The sequence below is a fragment of the Calypte anna genome, chromosome 2 (genome assembly GCF_003957555.1).
Source record: "Calypte anna isolate BGI_N300 chromosome 2, bCalAnn1_v1.p, whole genome shotgun sequence".
Lineage (NCBI taxonomy): Eukaryota > Metazoa > Chordata > Aves > Apodiformes > Trochilidae > Calypte > Calypte anna.
The window spans coordinates 17,164,936-17,181,956 of NC_044245.1; the positions used below are offsets into that span (position 1 = coordinate 17,164,936).

The 17,021-nt window shown below is 39.1% G+C and overlaps 1 protein-coding gene across 1 annotated transcript; it reads right to left on the minus strand.

The window, feature by feature from the left end:
- Positions 1 to 248: 248 nt before the first annotated feature.
- On the minus strand, positions 249 to 15,275 carry PDSS1 (decaprenyl diphosphate synthase subunit 1). The gene is made up of 8 exons (XM_030445866.1): positions 15,257 to 15,275; positions 13,644 to 13,785; positions 12,798 to 12,909; positions 12,600 to 12,709; positions 5,220 to 5,300; positions 4,925 to 5,038; positions 1,452 to 1,532; positions 249 to 725 (listed from the first exon to the last, which is right to left on the minus strand). Exons 2-8 carry the CDS (start codon positions 13,740 to 13,742, stop codon positions 585 to 587), a joined length of 738 nt encoding a protein of 245 aa, XP_030301726.1. The 5' UTR covers positions 13,743 to 13,785; positions 15,257 to 15,275; the 3' UTR covers positions 249 to 584.
- Positions 15,276 to 17,021: the final 1,746 nt, after the last annotated feature.

A 17,021-nucleotide genomic window follows, 5' to 3' on the forward strand; every position in this document is an offset into this window, starting at 1 on the left:
AGAAGCAACCACTACCACACCTAAATTTCATTATTAATTGGAAAACTTATTTTTGTACGTAACCAGTTAAAGTCTGCATATAGTCTTTTATAATAAACCAGTTCCTGCATATCTAAGTCCAGGTACTTCCCTAGTTTAACAGCCAGAAAAGCATTTAAACCATCTCTCTTCACAGTTTATCAGATAGATAGTAATACCTGTGCTTTGTTTATTAGTGTGAACAAGTGAACTATGGAGCAACTTGAGTCTCTTACACTGATTTATGTTTATTTTCATTCAGGCCTTTGTGCATCAACATGTAAACATCTTTCCCCACACACACACACACACTTAACAGCCGCCACTAAAACAACTGTACAGCACAATTTGATTTGCTCTGAATTGCATGGCTTCCCACATTAAAACACTAAATTTAAACTTCCCTTTTTTTAAAAAAAAGTAGAACACCCTCCCCTCCCCCCCCCAAAAAAAAAAGTTTCTTAAAAAAATAATTTTTGGTAGCCTGTGTTGGAAGCAAATAACTTTTGAAGTAAATTTAGGCACAGTCTGGTAAGTAGCTGCCAGAGTGAGTGGAAGGGTTTCTCTCACTTGTCTCTGGTGAGAACCATTTCCGTCAGCTGGATGAGGGCTTCTCTCTCCGGGGAGGGCCGCAGTTTGCTGATCTCTCGGGTGGCTGCATGGCAGTAGCGCTGGGCGAGGTAGGTTGTTTGCTGCACACCATCACTCTGAGGTAAGAAGATGTTAGACATTAAAGGGAATGGAAAACTCATCAGCCTCCCTCCTACATTTTACCTTTTCCGGTTACAAGGGGAAGTTTTAAGGTCAGTAAGTACCCTAAACAGTTAGATTCTGAAGGGGAAAGGAAGGCTGCTAATTCTGGAGTCATTGAATCTTTTTGTCTCTTCTCTAAGGCCTTTTAGTGCTTGTCAGCACTAAACTTTAAGTATACTTAAAAATCCAGCAATGCTAATAACTTACTCATCAATAGGACCAAAGAGTAATGGTGAAAGTAACAGAAAAGTACCAAAAAAGCATACAGCTATGCTGAAAGAAATAGGCATTAATATTGCACAGACAGTTATTCAGTCTTTTCAGAAGCAGAGTCAATTGAGACTGATACAGAGTGTGCTCTGCAGTTTTAAGACTGGTAATTAGATGTTGCTTATTGGATACAGCTCCTGTTCAGCTGAAGGAACTGAATTCATGCATGAGCTTCTTGCTTTTATTATGCTATTTTTATGCTATTGGCAAAAAAAAAAAAAGCTCTTCAGTACCTGGCATTTCTTATAAAACACGGAGCCATCTGGCAGCTGAATACTAACTTGGCACTGTACATAGAGTGTTACTTAACAGGTATTTGAAAATGTTGTTTCACTTCAGAGGCAAGGAATTTCAGAGTTACTTCAGTAGGGATGGCACTTCAGGAATGAAACATTTGGTATCAGTCCTACCTGCAACACGTATTTCCGAGCACGTTCGACATCTCCTGGCTTACTGAATCGTCTCATTATCATAGCATTCATTTCTGGAAACTAAACACAAAGGGAGAAGGTTTTGTACTGCTTATGAGTTGTTTTCTGAGTAGCTGCCTGCCCTGCCAAGGTCAAAAAGAAATCAAGGTACAGACTTCTTCCCCTGCCCCTGCTGTCACTACTGCAACTGCCTGTGTCAGTACCTGTGATCTGCATGCCTGTAGCACACACAAACCCATGCATTTAAAACTTGAACTGGCTGGCTCTGGTGGTGGCAAAAGTTTGCCCCATCACCTTGAGCAGATGATCCAGTGTGGCAATTTCTGATCTGGCTACTTCCAGGTGTATCCACATTTATATTCCAGGTGTGGAATCTGGTTCAGGTATTTTTACATCACAGATTATGGTCAGTGTTGGCCCATTGAGAAGACTCACCTCTTCCCCCATAGGTAAAACAGAAAACCCCAGAGGCTTCTTAAATTACATAGTTCAGCATGTAAAACCTTTCATGAGTGCTAGATGTGCTTATGCCCTCTATTGCTCTGGTATTTTATATATATAGGTTTTGCCTGGAGAAAGCTCAGAACAGATTTTTATAAGTGAAAAAAGACCACTGTAATGTATTTTGTATTAAATCAATTGTGTAGAATTTGTAATTAGTATTGCACTCTCAATTCCCTAGAAATCAAGAAGGTAACTAAAGTAGTTTTTCTGAGAAACTCTCTTCATCGCTTATCAAACAGGCAAGCACTTTCTTCAGACAGTCCAGAAACAGAAAAGCCTGGTGTTTAACAAAAACCAATAAATATCACAACTCAAGGTAGCTATTCTGCGTAAGAATGGTTTTTAAAGGAAAGAGGCATTTGTTCATCTAGTCTGAAAGGGTTATTGTCAAACAAAGAGTATTTTATTGCCATACACTTGTAAAAAATAATATGCTTTCCTTTCACAACTTTGGTCCTGGAACTGTATACCTACAAGCTTGTTAGGGAACAAGCAAGTATCATTCCTCATTGTTGTGACACTTCCCTGTTACTCATAAGTAGTCTTCTTGGAAGATAAATCTAAAAGTTTATTGGTGACTCATACTTGGCCTTCTCTAGATTCTAGCTTTTTTCCCATGCAATTCTAGCTTTTTTCCCACAATTTAATTGCAATGTTCATATAATCCATTTTTCTGCTATTCATGTTTACAATTATTTAGGATGCATATGCTTTCACTTCTTATATTTAAGCACTAGAGAGTATAAAAATCCCCAAACCTGTAATACAAAGCTCTTATTAGCAGTTCAGCAGATGTAACAGGCAGCACATTAGCATTTGACAGGAATGCTTATATTAAAAGCATTATAATAAAACAGCTTATAATAAAAACCCCTCTTCCACTGTACTAGTTTAAGGGTGTCTTTAGACTTAGTATATGCTAATGTATTTCTTTAAAATATGTTTGGGTTTTCTTGTGTTTCATTTACAGACTGAACTAAGCTTAGATACTGACTAAATAGGCCTTGCATCAAGCTAAACATTTTTATATAAAGGTCTCTCCTTAATATTCTAATGCACAAAGATACATCTCAGGGGGAGGGAAGAGGACAAGAAGAAAACGATGTCACTGAACATCTAGACAACATTTAGAATTAAAGCATGTTTGTCCAGAAGACAAAGTGAGGATTCCCAGGTCTATTCAAGGGTATGCAGAACAGCAGTAATACCAATTTCATGTAAAAAGAGAGCCCATATCTAACAATTACATTTTGGACTATCTTAAAGTCCTGGCTCAAGAGTTTTTCTTTTCAAACACAAGTAGATGAAACATCTTGTAGTAGCAGAATAGATAGGTATCTGTTGAAGCTCCAAATTTTTTATCACTTAGACTTTGTCTTTTCTTACAGTTTCTGTAAGAAACTGGTTGCTGTTCTTACAGTTTCTTGAAAGAAGCAGGACATTTTCAGCCTACTGGTTAACACAGAAAACTTTGCAAGATGGTCATGTTATTTTTCAATGCAAAAACGTGCACTTCCCTTCTACCAAAGATATAAATGAGGAGAAGTGTTTAAAAGTGACCTACAAACCCCAAGATACTGACAGATTTCCTTTTCTTGTGTTTCTGTATTATGGACTTCTCATTTACCTTATAAAGCTGATTAAATGATAGATCAAGTTGAAAGTCTGAGATAGCCAACCCAAACAAGTAAATAAAGAGTTTTAATTTTAAAAATTGGAACATTGAACACCCACCAGACTAATCAGTATCACCCATTCTCTGCCAGAATCTGAGTATTTGCAACATGTCCTTGTTTCTCTCTCTAAGTAGCTTCAACACACAAATAAATAAGCAAACTAGTTCACAATAGCATCTGCTTTCTGTACCCAAGTTCTTTTGATAATTCCAGTTGCTGCTGACTAACAGGATCCTGGTGCTTATCAACAGCTTCTGAAACAGTGATTCAAGAATGGGTCTCCTCCAGATGAGTCTACAGGGAGGAATGCATTCTTCTGCTTTCTCAAGTGGCTGACCCTCTGCTTTCCTGTCTTTTTCTGATATGTATGTCTTTGTAATGTGTATGTTCCACCTCCCCCACCTTGGGCTCTTTAAGAATGAGGGGGAAGTAAATGTCATGAAGCTGTTATTTTTTAAATTATTTAAAAATTTTCCCATGTCAAGCTCTGAGCCATTCCAATTACAGATCACAGATCAGAGCTCTACTGCAACTAATGGTGCCAGATTTTTATCATGCTTTGAAGTTTGGTAGGAAGAACTGCTTTCTATCCCTCTGTGTCCCAAATGTTTCCTGAAGGTGAACCAGGAGCTTAAGCAAGGTTTCTTCTCCTGTTATGGGTTAGCACCAGTATTAATATTTCTTCTGGTGGCCCACACTTCAGTTTTCCTTCAAGCATTTTTCAAACTACTAAAAATCCTGATCTATTTTAAGCTTATTTTATTTATGATACTCCTCTTTCTCTTATCCAAACTTCTGTTACATGGGAAAGCTTCCCATGCTTGTAAATGATAAAGACTCAAGGAATAAGATGGAGATCAAATCCAACAAATAGAGGTGCCCATCTAAAGGCTACAGTAATTAAAATTCTTGGCCCCAGGATGGACACAAAGCCCAGAACTTGGCAAAAAGCCCACCTACATAGTCTGGGGAGAACAAGATGTCTCAGGAAAGAACATAAGCAAGAAGCTACTTTGCAAAGGTTAAGCCTAGTGCTGCTTTTGATACAAATGGTAATAAGAGGCCTTAATAGGAATGTGTTTCTCAGTCTGAGAGAAGATGCACGTGCACTCTAAATCCAGCTGATCTGGAACATGCTGGTTTTTCACAGGTACCCAGGCCACACTCGTCACTCACACTGTGCACTTGATGTATTTGAGCTGGACCTGTGTGTGTGCAGTGAGGAGCTGTGCACACTTTCTGATTTGGGGAACTGGATTCCTTTTGACTCACCTGTCGACAAGCAAACAAGACAGGGCCTGTGGCCAGTCCAAGCTTGAGATCTGCTGCTGCTGGTTTCCCCAGACGGTCAGCACACGATGTAAAATCCAGCACATCATCTATTAGCTATAAAGAGATAAACACACAGATTATTAAAAACTTTTATTTTCTTCAAACAAGAACCAGATGCAGACTAATTGTTAATTAAGAAAAGATTTACGGAAGGATTAAGACAGTCCATTTTGATTTCTAAGGTAGCAGGAAAAGTTTAAATTTTTCATTCCCTTTAGTTCAACAAAAGCACTACCTGAAAAGCTATGCCAACATTTTTTCCATACTGGTATGCAATTTCATGAACTTTGGGATCGGGGCAGCCTAGAATTGAAACCTGAAAAAAAAACACAAAACAAAACAACCTAGGTAAATATAAAGCTTTAGTCAGCATCGCATTTAGTCTCCAGCTGTAGGTTTGACATAGCAAGCAGAGACAGTAGAGATCTAGGAAAGGAAAGAGAGCTGACTCAGTGGCACACTCTTGCTTAGCTCAGTCCATGGATGAACACAAATAGCCAAGCTTATTAGAAAACAAAGCTGAACAGCAGTGCAGCATTAAAAATATATTCCAGTCAGGAAAAACAGTAGCTTTATTAAATATTTATCAGAAATTATAATGCAAGAGAGAAGAACTGTGGATGCAGTGCACATGCAGGCTAGTAGTCATACGTAGTGCAGTGACTGGGGAATTCAATCTACATCTCTACATCAGCCAGGAGATAATTGGGAGATCAGAGAACAGACAAATGGACATTACACACCTCATGAAAGACCCCAAAACTGGATGCACCCAGAGCACCCAGTATCAGAGGGACAGCTGAGATAAGGAAGATTATTTTTAAGGGTAATGTTAGATATAACTGAATTGCTCAGGTAGATCAGCTGATTAGCTTGCAGACAAAGGTATCAAGGGATAATTAGTGACAAAAAAAAAAAAAAAAAGAGGAGAAACACCAGGCTAGACAAAAGTATCACCAAACTGAAATAATCAAATAACCTTTTTAACTGAGTACAGATAAAGGAATCAACTGCTTGAGAGACATAAATTTTGCTTAACTCCACAAAGCCAAAATACTGGACACAAACTAAGATTTGAGAATTAATACCTTGCTTCAAAGTAAAGGCACTTCTGCAATTGTGTAGTGATTACACACTCTGCAAAATGAGGTTGATTATATTTAAATACTCAGATTTATCTCAGCCTTCAATAAAGCAATTGGGAACAGGGACAAAAATCCATCCTGGTTGCTGCAGACTTTCCAGATCTGCTGTGACTAATGGAAGGAGTGAAGATACATTTTACTTAACGTAAGATTAAAAATACATGCTAGGAAAACCACACAACATAAAAACATATATTTATATGTGTGTGTGTGTGTATATGTATATATATATGTATATATATATGTAAATTCTTCTTTAAGACTATGTAAGGTAGGCTCATTAAAAAAAAAAAAAGCCCCAAACCAAACCTGAACTAAAAGTTGAGTCCAATAGTAGCTTTGAAGGTAACATGAAGATGGAAATAATAAAAAACCACCATGTCCTAAGAAATGTGATGCAACTCAATATTATACCTATTTTGTTCACCAGTGCATTTTGTAACTGAGCATCAGAATTCCCAGTCAAACCCTGCACACATGGATAATACTTAAAACCCAGGGGAATGAATTTGGATGCCTGAGGCATTAACAATATCTCACATTTCCCAATTTTAGTTAGAAAAGGAGGACAGTGCACCAGGAAAATATTTTAATAGTCCTCAGGATTTTCTATGATGTAGCATTAGAGTGGACTGCAAATACGAGATATTTAAACAGACATTGCTAAGCTCTGTCAAACTAGAATATTTTGCTCTTTTATCCTCCTTTTGATGCTTGTCTCTTCAACAGCAGTATTTGCACAAGAGAGCTGACATCTGCTACTGTACCAGGCCTAGTAAACTTTTGGTTTCTTCTCTAATGTAAATCAAATAATATCAGCAAGGCTAGGGGACTGCATCTACCCTGTTTCAATGAAATCTTTACCTACAACCACATTTCATGTGAACAATTAAAATACAGAATTCAGTAAAACAGTGACAAAATCCTGGTTAATGGCAAAGGGACAGAGTGAACACAAATGGGTTGATGGAGAAAGGAAGTGCCATGTCAAGAGAGGAGCATTCTCATTTAACTGGAAAGGTCAAAACAGAGCTATTCAGCTGGGTGGGACAGTTTTCTGGGGACACAGACATGACCTATATAAAGAACCACTGCAGTATTTGTCCATTTAAAAAAAGAAGTTACAGAATGTAAACCCAACAAAATTAATAAACTCAAAATTAATTCTTGCATCTTTGCAAGAGAACTTCATTGCTCTGTTTATGAACATTTCTGAAGACAAAAAACCAAACACAACAAAAAACCCATGAGCTTGATATGCCTATTACACCTCAAGTAAGCAACTCTCTGACTAGGACCACATAACAAACCTGCAGCATGACTGGGTGGTGCATCCCAGACTTCTCTCAGGAGCCAGTTTCTCAAATTGTGCTTGTGGATTATTGCCACCACCCGGACACTCACTGGAATGCAGGCAGCCAGCCTTGTCTCGGCCAGTCACTCAGAGTAATGAAGTTTGAATGAAGCCATACTGGGATAATAGCATGCATTTACAGACACAACTTAGGATTACAGTGTCAATATAATAATTATGTTTAAATTATAAAGCTCACCCTTTAAAACCATCCTATAACTCTCCTGATATAACTGGTTGATTACAAATTTAATCTTGCAATAATTTAGACCTGTCCTCCACTAAATCCTTGTGAAAAACCCTTTCTAATACCCAGTGGACCAAATTCTTTAGAAGGGTTCTTTGAGTTCAGTAAAGGAGTTCAATCTGCTTGGCATTATTTAAAACACACTTTTAAATTTTTTTTTTGTTTCTAGTATTTTATGCTACATGAGAGACTATAAACCAATCTTGCCTCTTTACTGAATTTCAAATCCATAAAATATATTCTGTCATCATCCTTAGGTAGATGCTCTGTTATTCATAATGTGAGTATGGCAGCTGGAGTTGAAAGCTCTTGCTCATCTATACCAGTGCCCTGTCAGTCAGAGAGGAAAAACTGCTGCTGGGCAGGGGTATGCTTGAATAAACAGTACAAGAGATGTCTTCTCTCACACCCCTATGTTTGTGGACACCATGAAAAGGAAAAGCCTCTAAAATCTTTTCCAGCCCTTCTCTGTGCCCATCTCCTGAAGCAGTGAGGATCCTGCCTTCTCATTCATGGCTCATCCATGGCTGTTTATCCAGACAGGAGCAGTGTTACTCTTCCCAGTGGAGTCACAGAATAGTTTAGGTTGGAAGGGAACTCTGAAAGTTACTTAGTCTGGTCATCTGCTCGAATCACAGCTCAGAGCTGTGTCCAATTTAGCCCTGAGCAACAAGTATAAATATCCCATATTCTCTCTGGGCAATCTGTTCCAGTATTTGACCACCATCATGGACAATTTTTTCCTAATAGCTAACTGAATTTTTCCATGGTGTAACTTCTCCTTTCATTGCCTCTCTCTCCATCCTTTCTACACCCTGGAGACGGCAGGAGGATTCTTCCTTAGTCTCCTCTGCTCCAGAGGAAAGCCAGCTCACCACAGTGGCCCTTCACTTGAATGACTCCACAATGGGAATTCCTGTCTGGTGCCAGGGAACCCAGCCTTGAAGTCTCACCTGTGCTGCACAGAAGCAAACAACTCATAGAATCATAGAATCATAGAATTAGCCGGGTTGGAAGGGACCTCAGAGATCATCTAGTCCAACCCTTGACCCACCGGAGCAGTTGCTAGACCATGGCACTGAGTGCCACATCCAGTCTTTTTTTAAATGTCTCCAGGGACGGAGAATCTACCACCTCACCGGGCAGTCCATTCCATAGCCTGATCACCCTCTCCGTGAAGAAATTCTTTCTAATATCTAACCTAAACCTCCCCTGGCACAACTTAAGACTGTGTCCTCTTGTCTTGTTGATGGTCGTCTGTGAAAAGAGTCCAGTTCCCACCTTGCTACAGCCTCCTTTCAGGTAGTTGTAGACAGCAATGAGGTCTCCCCTGAGCCTCCTCTTCTTCAGGCTGAACAGCCCCAGCTCTCTCAGCCTCTCCTCATAGGGCCTGTGCTCGAGTCCCTTCACCAGCCTGGTTGCCCTCCTTTGGACCTGTTCCAGGACCTCTACATCCTTCTTAAACTGAGGGGCCCAGAACTGGACACAGTACTCGAGGTGTGGCCTAACCAGCGCTGAGTACAGGGGAAGAATCACCTCCCTGGACCTGCTGGTGACGCTGTTTTTGATACAGGCCAGGATGCCATTGGCCTTCTTGGCCACCTGGGCACACTGCTGGCTCATGTTCAGTTTCTTGTCAATGCAGACTCCCAGGTCCCTTTCTGCCTGGCTGCTCTCCAGCCACTCTGTCCCCAGCCTGTAGCGCTGCATGGGGTTGTTGTGGCCAAAGTGCAGGACCCGGCACTCACACCCCTTGATGTGCTGGCAGCCATGCACCTCAGTGTGTGCTTGTCCTTCATGGCTCCCAGGCATGCCACTGACTTCTCCAGGCTCTTGACATCTTTTTGGTAACTCCTCTTGGACAGGGACTCTTCCTACCCGAGAGAGGAAAATGTCTACCCAGCAGAAGGCTGGGTACATACAGCAGACAACCAGCTTGTTCTGAGCCTGCACTTCCACGCATCTGACATCTCAATATGTTAACATGTAAACCAAGTACTTGCTTAGGAGAAAATTGTACTTTTACATAAGTGAGGATTATCTGCCTAGAAACCTGTGATATATTGATGATGAACTTTCTCATAACAAACATTATAAAGAAGAAGTATCCCCAAAAGAGTTACTGTATTTTAAACAATAGATGAGGAAATTTACTGGCTGGCCACAATTCCTGGTGGCACTGATGCTATTGCCCTACACCTGTCAGTGGACTTCCCTGCAGTCTGCATGACTGGTTGAGCATATCTGGGGAGAGCACATTTGCTGGTGGGGGTCAAGGGTCTTATTTTTTTAGACACCAGTTCCACACACTGGTAAGTATTTCTGATGGAGCTCTGTGCACACACCAAACTGCAATCTGTTCCAGCAGGAGTTCACAGATAGATCCAGAGCTGCAGTCTATTCCTTTTCTTCTGTCCCAAAGGCAAAGCAGACCTTCCATACACAGCCTGGCCTTACAAAAGACTGCGTGCTTTCTCCTAATGCAGTAATCAAGAATTGTCCAGAGCAACTTCAGCCTTATCTCAAAACATGCATGATTTAATTCCCCTTCAGAAAGTATGCTGGGCAAAATGTAAACAGCTTTATGAGGGTTAGCAATTGACATTACAGCAGGATAAAAACAGACAGAAAGAACCTGCTCAGCTTATTTTGCCATCTCCAGCTTGCATGATGACAAATAGAAATTCCACTTCAGCTTTATTGTTTCTGAATTCTTGAACCAAAGTCACCTCACGTTTCTCTGAAAAATGCCTTTCAGTAACTAAGGCTTCACTGACCCTCTGGGCCATCTGCCAGCATTTCCTCCTGCAATGTATTACTTTAACTGCAACTTGGGTAATATTCCCTCATGCAGAACTATTGTAGAAACAAACTGGAGACTGGGATGGTTCCAACATCTTGAACAGACTGTTCTGTCCATAAAAAAGCTACTTTGCTAACTTAAAGGACTTTTGATTCAAATGCAGTAATGCTTTGGTGATGCAGAAGGTATCTAATACAGTGACTTGACCAGTGTTGAGAGACTATTACATTGTTTAAACATTTTTAAGGGGAATACTCTTCCATTTCTAAGGTATGACACTGCAGAATTCTAAGATGTCGCCTGAACTCCTTTGACATCTTCTTTCCAGTTAATACTTTTATCTTATTTATTTTCCTATCAACAGAAACTGAATTGCTTCTCATTACAAGCTAGCCTGGTTGTAGCTAAATGTTCTGAAAACCAACAATCTCTCTCCTTAGCTTTATCCCCAAAACCAAGTTGTGAATACACTTGATTCCCCAACTGATTATCCTTTCAAACTAGAACAAATGATCCTGTTTATGATTTTTACTACAGAAAGAAACTCCCTTCTGATTCCAACCTTTTCATTAGTAGCCAAAACCATGGAAGCAACAATGAAAAAAAAATCAAACCCAAAACCAAGCCCTCCTGCAAAAAAACCCAACCCAAATTTCAAACAGAACAAATCCCTTTTCAATAGAATTCTAATCCATGCAAGTAACTGAGGGAGACATGTATGCCATTGCTGCTGCATGCAGTAAGTATATTTTTGTATAAAGACAGACTTCTCTCTCATATTTCCTTTATAACACAAATTCTACTGCACATAAAATGCCAGCAGTTCAGCAATAGAACAACTCAGAGCAACCACTAAGAAAAACAGCTAAGCACCCACCCCTTCCACCAGCATCACAGCCACAACCTTGAGGAAACTGCTTAAATCTATAACCCCTGCAAATTATGAAAAGGAAGAAAATCTCAAAGTTGCACATTTGCAAGCAGAATCCACAGTGGGAAGGTGATTTCTATGAAAGTTCTTATAAGAAGACTGTCAGAGTGAATATAAAAGGTTGTATGTTTTTGTTGAGGCAGCAGAGTAATCTGATGCTCCTTACTAGTCCTCTTGCCCACTGATATTAATGAAGACTTGGAAAGTGAAATTCTTCTCAGGGTCATTTTGCCATCAACATGAGCAATCCAGAAGATGTAATTTACCTCTAACCAGAAGGAAAGATGTTTTCCCTCTGCACAAAATCTGTCTCTCATTCTAAATCATCCTTTTGATGTAAGCTTTTTTCAGCTGCTGTCTATTGCACAAATGTACCCTTTCTCTGAGAACAAAGGAGGATGACTAACACTAGCACAGATTTTTAGTCTAATTCTATTAGAACTCCCTCATGCTTTAGCATACACCAGCTATACTGCCTTAATAAAACAAAATTAAAAAAACAGAACTCCCTCTTTGGGTGAGATTATTGCCCAGTGTTTCCATTTTCTGGACTAAATCTAAACATGTTTTTTGAATAAAAGTATCATATTAAAACAAATCTTTCTGTAACAGAACGGAGTGACAGATAGGGTTGGATATAGCAACTGACCATTAAAAAAACCAAATAAACCAAGTACATGCTGCTGTTCTTTTACAATGAAATGTAGAGTATACACAGTTAGAGATTTCCACCCACTGTTATCATTTAAAGTCCCATTCTGCACCAAGGAGTGGGGCCAGATCTCAAAGAAGGCTTAGAATAAAATTACAGATTTAAGAATTATCAACTGTGATTAAAAACAGATGCAAAGTTGCAGAATTTCACCAAGGCTTCCACTGTGGACCTTATTGTGATTCAAGTGAGGAAAACAAATGTTTGAATTAATAGAAATCAAAAGAAAAAGTGAAAACCAATACTGGAGGCTACAGATCCCAAACTGGTGATACTGGATGCTACAAACTCAAAACCTGTTATCTGGTTATCTGTTTAAGGGTTTGCTTTGGAGACTCTCCATAGAAACCAGTAATAACTAGGAGATTAGCTGTGAAACTTATAGTGTCGTTTGTTAACTTTAGAAGAGACAGACGTACATACTGCTTTACAACTGTTTGCTATAAGACTTGCAGTCTTCTTAAAGGTCTTCTCGAGGTAGTGAGCAAATCTCTCGTTCTCATTTTCCTTGGAACCCAACTGGAGGAATTCACCTAAAAAGTTGCACAGATGGCAGTTTTTATTTGTGGGTTTACTGCTTAGACAAGCAAATGTGAAGATAAAAATGGAAAAAGACCTTACCACGCACCAGATCTTCAATCACCTGAGTTAGAACAGAGATTATAGTAGTGTTTCCAATTCGTGCTAAAGCTACAGAAGCAGCTGAGAGGATGAAGTCACCAGCTAGAACAGCCTAAGAATGAAAAACAAATATTTTACAAGTCTTTTCCTGTACAATTTCCTGACAATTTCCATTATTTAGCAGATGTACTCAACAATAGATGATTTTCATACCTACAGCACATGTATCTTGTTGTAACAGAGAGGATAAAGAAAATTACCAAAAATAAAAATTTGAACCATTTTTCTATGTAAGCACTATCCTTGTATGCAGTTTACCTGTAAAGTTTTTTAAAGGTTACTTGTGTATTTTACCATTCTGTTGTGACTGTTATGCCACGTTAGCTCTGAATTGCCATAAGAACTGATGTGTCAGCAATGACCTTCTTTCCTTGAATTTTCTGATTAAGACCTTCCTTTTAATGCTCTATAAAGGAACACCTCTCAAAAAAATAAAAAAAAATCATGCAAACTGAAAACTTTTTTGCCTTTACTACTGAATAAGAATAAGATATAGTAGTCTGGATGAGGTACAAGTTCAAAGTATTCCAACAGCACTGCAGAGAATGGCATGTAAATGGGAATGTAAAATCAGTAAGAATCACACTACAATCATACATTATATAATGCTTCCAAGGGCTCAGAAAAGGAACACACATTTTCTTGGCCACAATCTGTACACATCTCATCATATTTTTTCTGGCATATCCCAAGAATGTGCCTAGGGATAGTAATGTGACAAAAGCCCTAGGTGTTTGTGCTCTGCTGAAACTCAAAGGCAAATCTAGCACATAACAGCAAACTCACCTTCCTCTCTCCCCAGATTTGATTGACTGTCATTTTTCCTCTGCGGGAATTTGCATCATCAATTACATCATCATGAACCAGGCTGGCTGTGTGGATCATCTCAGCAATTATGGCCACAGAGCGTTGGCTTGCTTGCACCTCCCTAGAATAAAGAACAAGAACTGTGAAATAACTACACTAAAATAAACTTCTTCCAAAACCAAACAAAAATGTTTCTCTGAAAACAGCTGTTGCAGTTTTTCCATGCTCTGAATACCATCTTTCAAACCTGGAATTAGGAAGACAAGAGAAAGTGAGATCATATTAGTACAGTCAGTGCAATGGGACGTTTCCATCCTTACAGACCCATTTCTGCCTTGCTGCATTCACAGTACTGAAAAATTCCTGAGTTATTGACTCTAATCCTTCTAAAGCCGGGCTGCAAATGGAATGGCATCAAGAATCCTTGGTCCAAGGAGATGGAAATCTGGAAGATGGCACAGAAAAAGAATGCCAGGTAGCTTTATAAATTAGTTTTATATTTTCATGATCTCTGTGTTGCTCTATCTATAAGATGCAGCATCTCTAACTCTCCAGTGCTGACTAACTCTGCTAACCAGTAAGCTGGAGAGATGAGCAGACAAAGAAACCTGCATTCTACATCTGAAAGACACAACTCATTGATCATATCCTTTATGTTAGCCGATTACTTTAACACCTCAGAAGGTCTTTAAAAGTCTGAGGAATTTACTGGAAGCACACTGCAATCATTTTAGGACTGTTAACACTACCTACCAAACACTTACTGAAATTCAGACTTGGGAAGATCTAACAATGAAGGTTCAACTCTCAGTAGGTCACACCTACTTTATTTTTCTTTTAAACTAGCTGAAAAGAAGGTAATAGAAGAACACAGAAGCAATTACCCAGGGAACAATGTTGGCAAAAAACTATAAAGAAGTCAATCTTGCATAAAGGATCATCTATACCCTAGTATCCACCTGCCATTGTCTTGTTCTGTTGCCTATTCTCCCCGTTTTCATCATGGGTAACAGGCAGGATCCCAGAAAAGGAAATCCCCAAAATCCATTGCCATATGGCTGTAAAAATCCCACATGGACATGAAAAAAAAACCCCCAAGTCCCACAAAAGAAAAACATCCCAAAACAGTAACAACAATAAAAAAACAACAAAAGAAAAAAATTACTTCTCATATACACATAACAAAGCAAATCACACTATTTTCCATCAGAAAAGCACTGAGAAGAACAGAAGAATACAATTTCTGCTCAGCTGAAGAGAATTTAAGGTCTTCTTGCATTGTCTATTAAAATCTAGTGATTAATCACAAAATGAAAGAACATCTTGCAGTCTGCTGACATAACATTGTGTTCTGACACCTACCCCTGCAGAACTCTGCATTGCTGTCAGTGGGAGTTCAGCATCCTGACAATAGCAGGATGTGTGGCTCATAGGCTGTGGAAACATGGCTTTTAAACAACAGAAAATAAGAGCTGGAAACCTTCATGGTTGTTTGAAGGAAGTTTTTCTGTGGACTGGTAATTTAGCCAAATGCTAGCTCAGTGTAAGTAGTTTTCCAAAATAAACTATTGCTACTAAGTCAGAGAACTTACCTTCAAAAACCTGTAAAGGTCTCCAGGCTCTTTCATGCACTGGTCTCCTTTTGGGGATTCCCTTTTTCATTAATTATATCAGCAGACTGGACTTCCTGCTGGGAAGTAGCAGTAAATGGTAACACTCACTGACACACCAAAATCCTTCAGGAGTAGGAACACAGCACAAGGACAGACATTTCAAAAGCAGGTTTTGAAAAGTTCTGCATTTTAGTGCATTTTATCTCTAAAAATGACTAAAAATGGCATAGGAATGCACATGGTTCATGTGTCTGGCTCCCCAGATGTTATATCAAACACAGTAATTTAACCTGAAGAGGTGCTTTTTTAACTACTATTTCTGCAAGATCTCAAGCAAGGTTCTTCCCATTGCTGGCAAAAAAATTTTGCAATAGTTTGCTACAAACATCTTGTGTAATTCTGAGAGTAATTCTGAAACAGAGCATGCCTATTTAGGGAAAACGCACAAGCAACAGGATCCTCCTCATTCCCTGCCATTTTTCATTCTGCTTTGCCTGCAAAACAAAAGCAAAAAGTAGCAGTAACTCATGTCAATATATAACTGGGTCCCCACATGTCTAGTGAGTGGAAAGATGCCATTTTTAAGCCATTCTTAAAGTAAAGGCACCACAAGATGTATGTACCTACATAAAATTTTTATACATTTGGAAGATTATATTTTTACACATGCAATATATTATTTTTTAAGTCCTTGGTCATATTCTGTTTTTCAGTAGAATCCCCTTTTTGATTCTGTATTAGAATTTTATAGACCTACAGTACTCTGACGTCTTTTCCATTACAGAACTTGCTTCATGTACACTGAACAAGTCCAAGGCTGACCTTATAAGTTAAAAAAACCAAACCAAACAAAAAACAACCACCAAATACACCTGTCCCTCCAAATACCTCTCTTAAAAAACCAAACCAACCAAACAAAAAAACCCCACCTCAAAACAGTATTTACAATCTGCAGCAAAAAGCTTTGAAGCTTTTGAAAGCAAACACAGTCCAGAAGTAAAGACTGACAGTATAAAAACAGGAAACATGCAGAATAACTTGCAAAATGTTGGTGTTATGACCATACTCCTCAAAGTACATTTGTGCTGTTAAGTCCCTGTGGCTGAACCTGTGACACAGAAGGGCACTGCAAACTCGGGGAAGCATAGAAAACTGACATGTTAACACAGGAGCAATTTACAGCTGAAAACCAGCATACAGTACAGGCACCTGACAACCATGGCTTGGAGGAGTGAAAGAAAAAGAGGACTAAGGTTGCTGGCATCTTCTCATATCTTCAGGAAATATTACTCTCTTGATTTTAACCAGGTCATTATATTTTTCACACTATTCTGATGGATTTATTTCCCTTCCCCCCCCCTAAAGCTTTTGTGATCACGATTTTCTTTATTAGGATGTCTCAGTACTTCTTTGGCTTTCTCTTGTTCCTTTGTCTCTCACATTTTGGTTGCAGAAATAGAAATAAAAACTCCTATTTGCAAACACCTCTGGAGAACTCACCCTTACCAGAAACAAGCTAAGTGATAATGCTGTGAAGTTCTGCACACAGGTACGTGAAGAAATGCCTAAAGATGTGTGAAATTACGGGTTTGTGTGACCTCAGCTTAAACTCCTGACAACAATTCTCACTCTTGCAGAAAGCTAAGTTGCTATCATTAAGCAAAAAGCCAAGGGATCCAAGTCCCACGGGATCTAAGGACTCATGGTTGGACTTCTGACACTTGGATCTTCAAGGAGAAAACAC

Excerpts from the sequence above, each read along its gene's own strand:
- PDSS1 (XM_030445866.1), bottom strand. The coding sequence starts at position 13,742 with ATGATCCACACAGCCAGCCTGGTTCATGATGATGTAATTGATGATGCA. Across the intron at positions 12,910-13,643 it reads AAATCTGGGGAGAGAGGAAG|GCTGTTCTAGCTGGTGACTT; the intron begins GTGAGTTTGCTG and ends TTTCATTCTTAG. Across the intron at positions 12,710-12,797 it reads GATTGAAGATCTGGTGCGTG|GTGAATTCCTCCAGTTGGGT; the intron begins GTAAGGTCTTTT and ends GCAACTTTTTAG.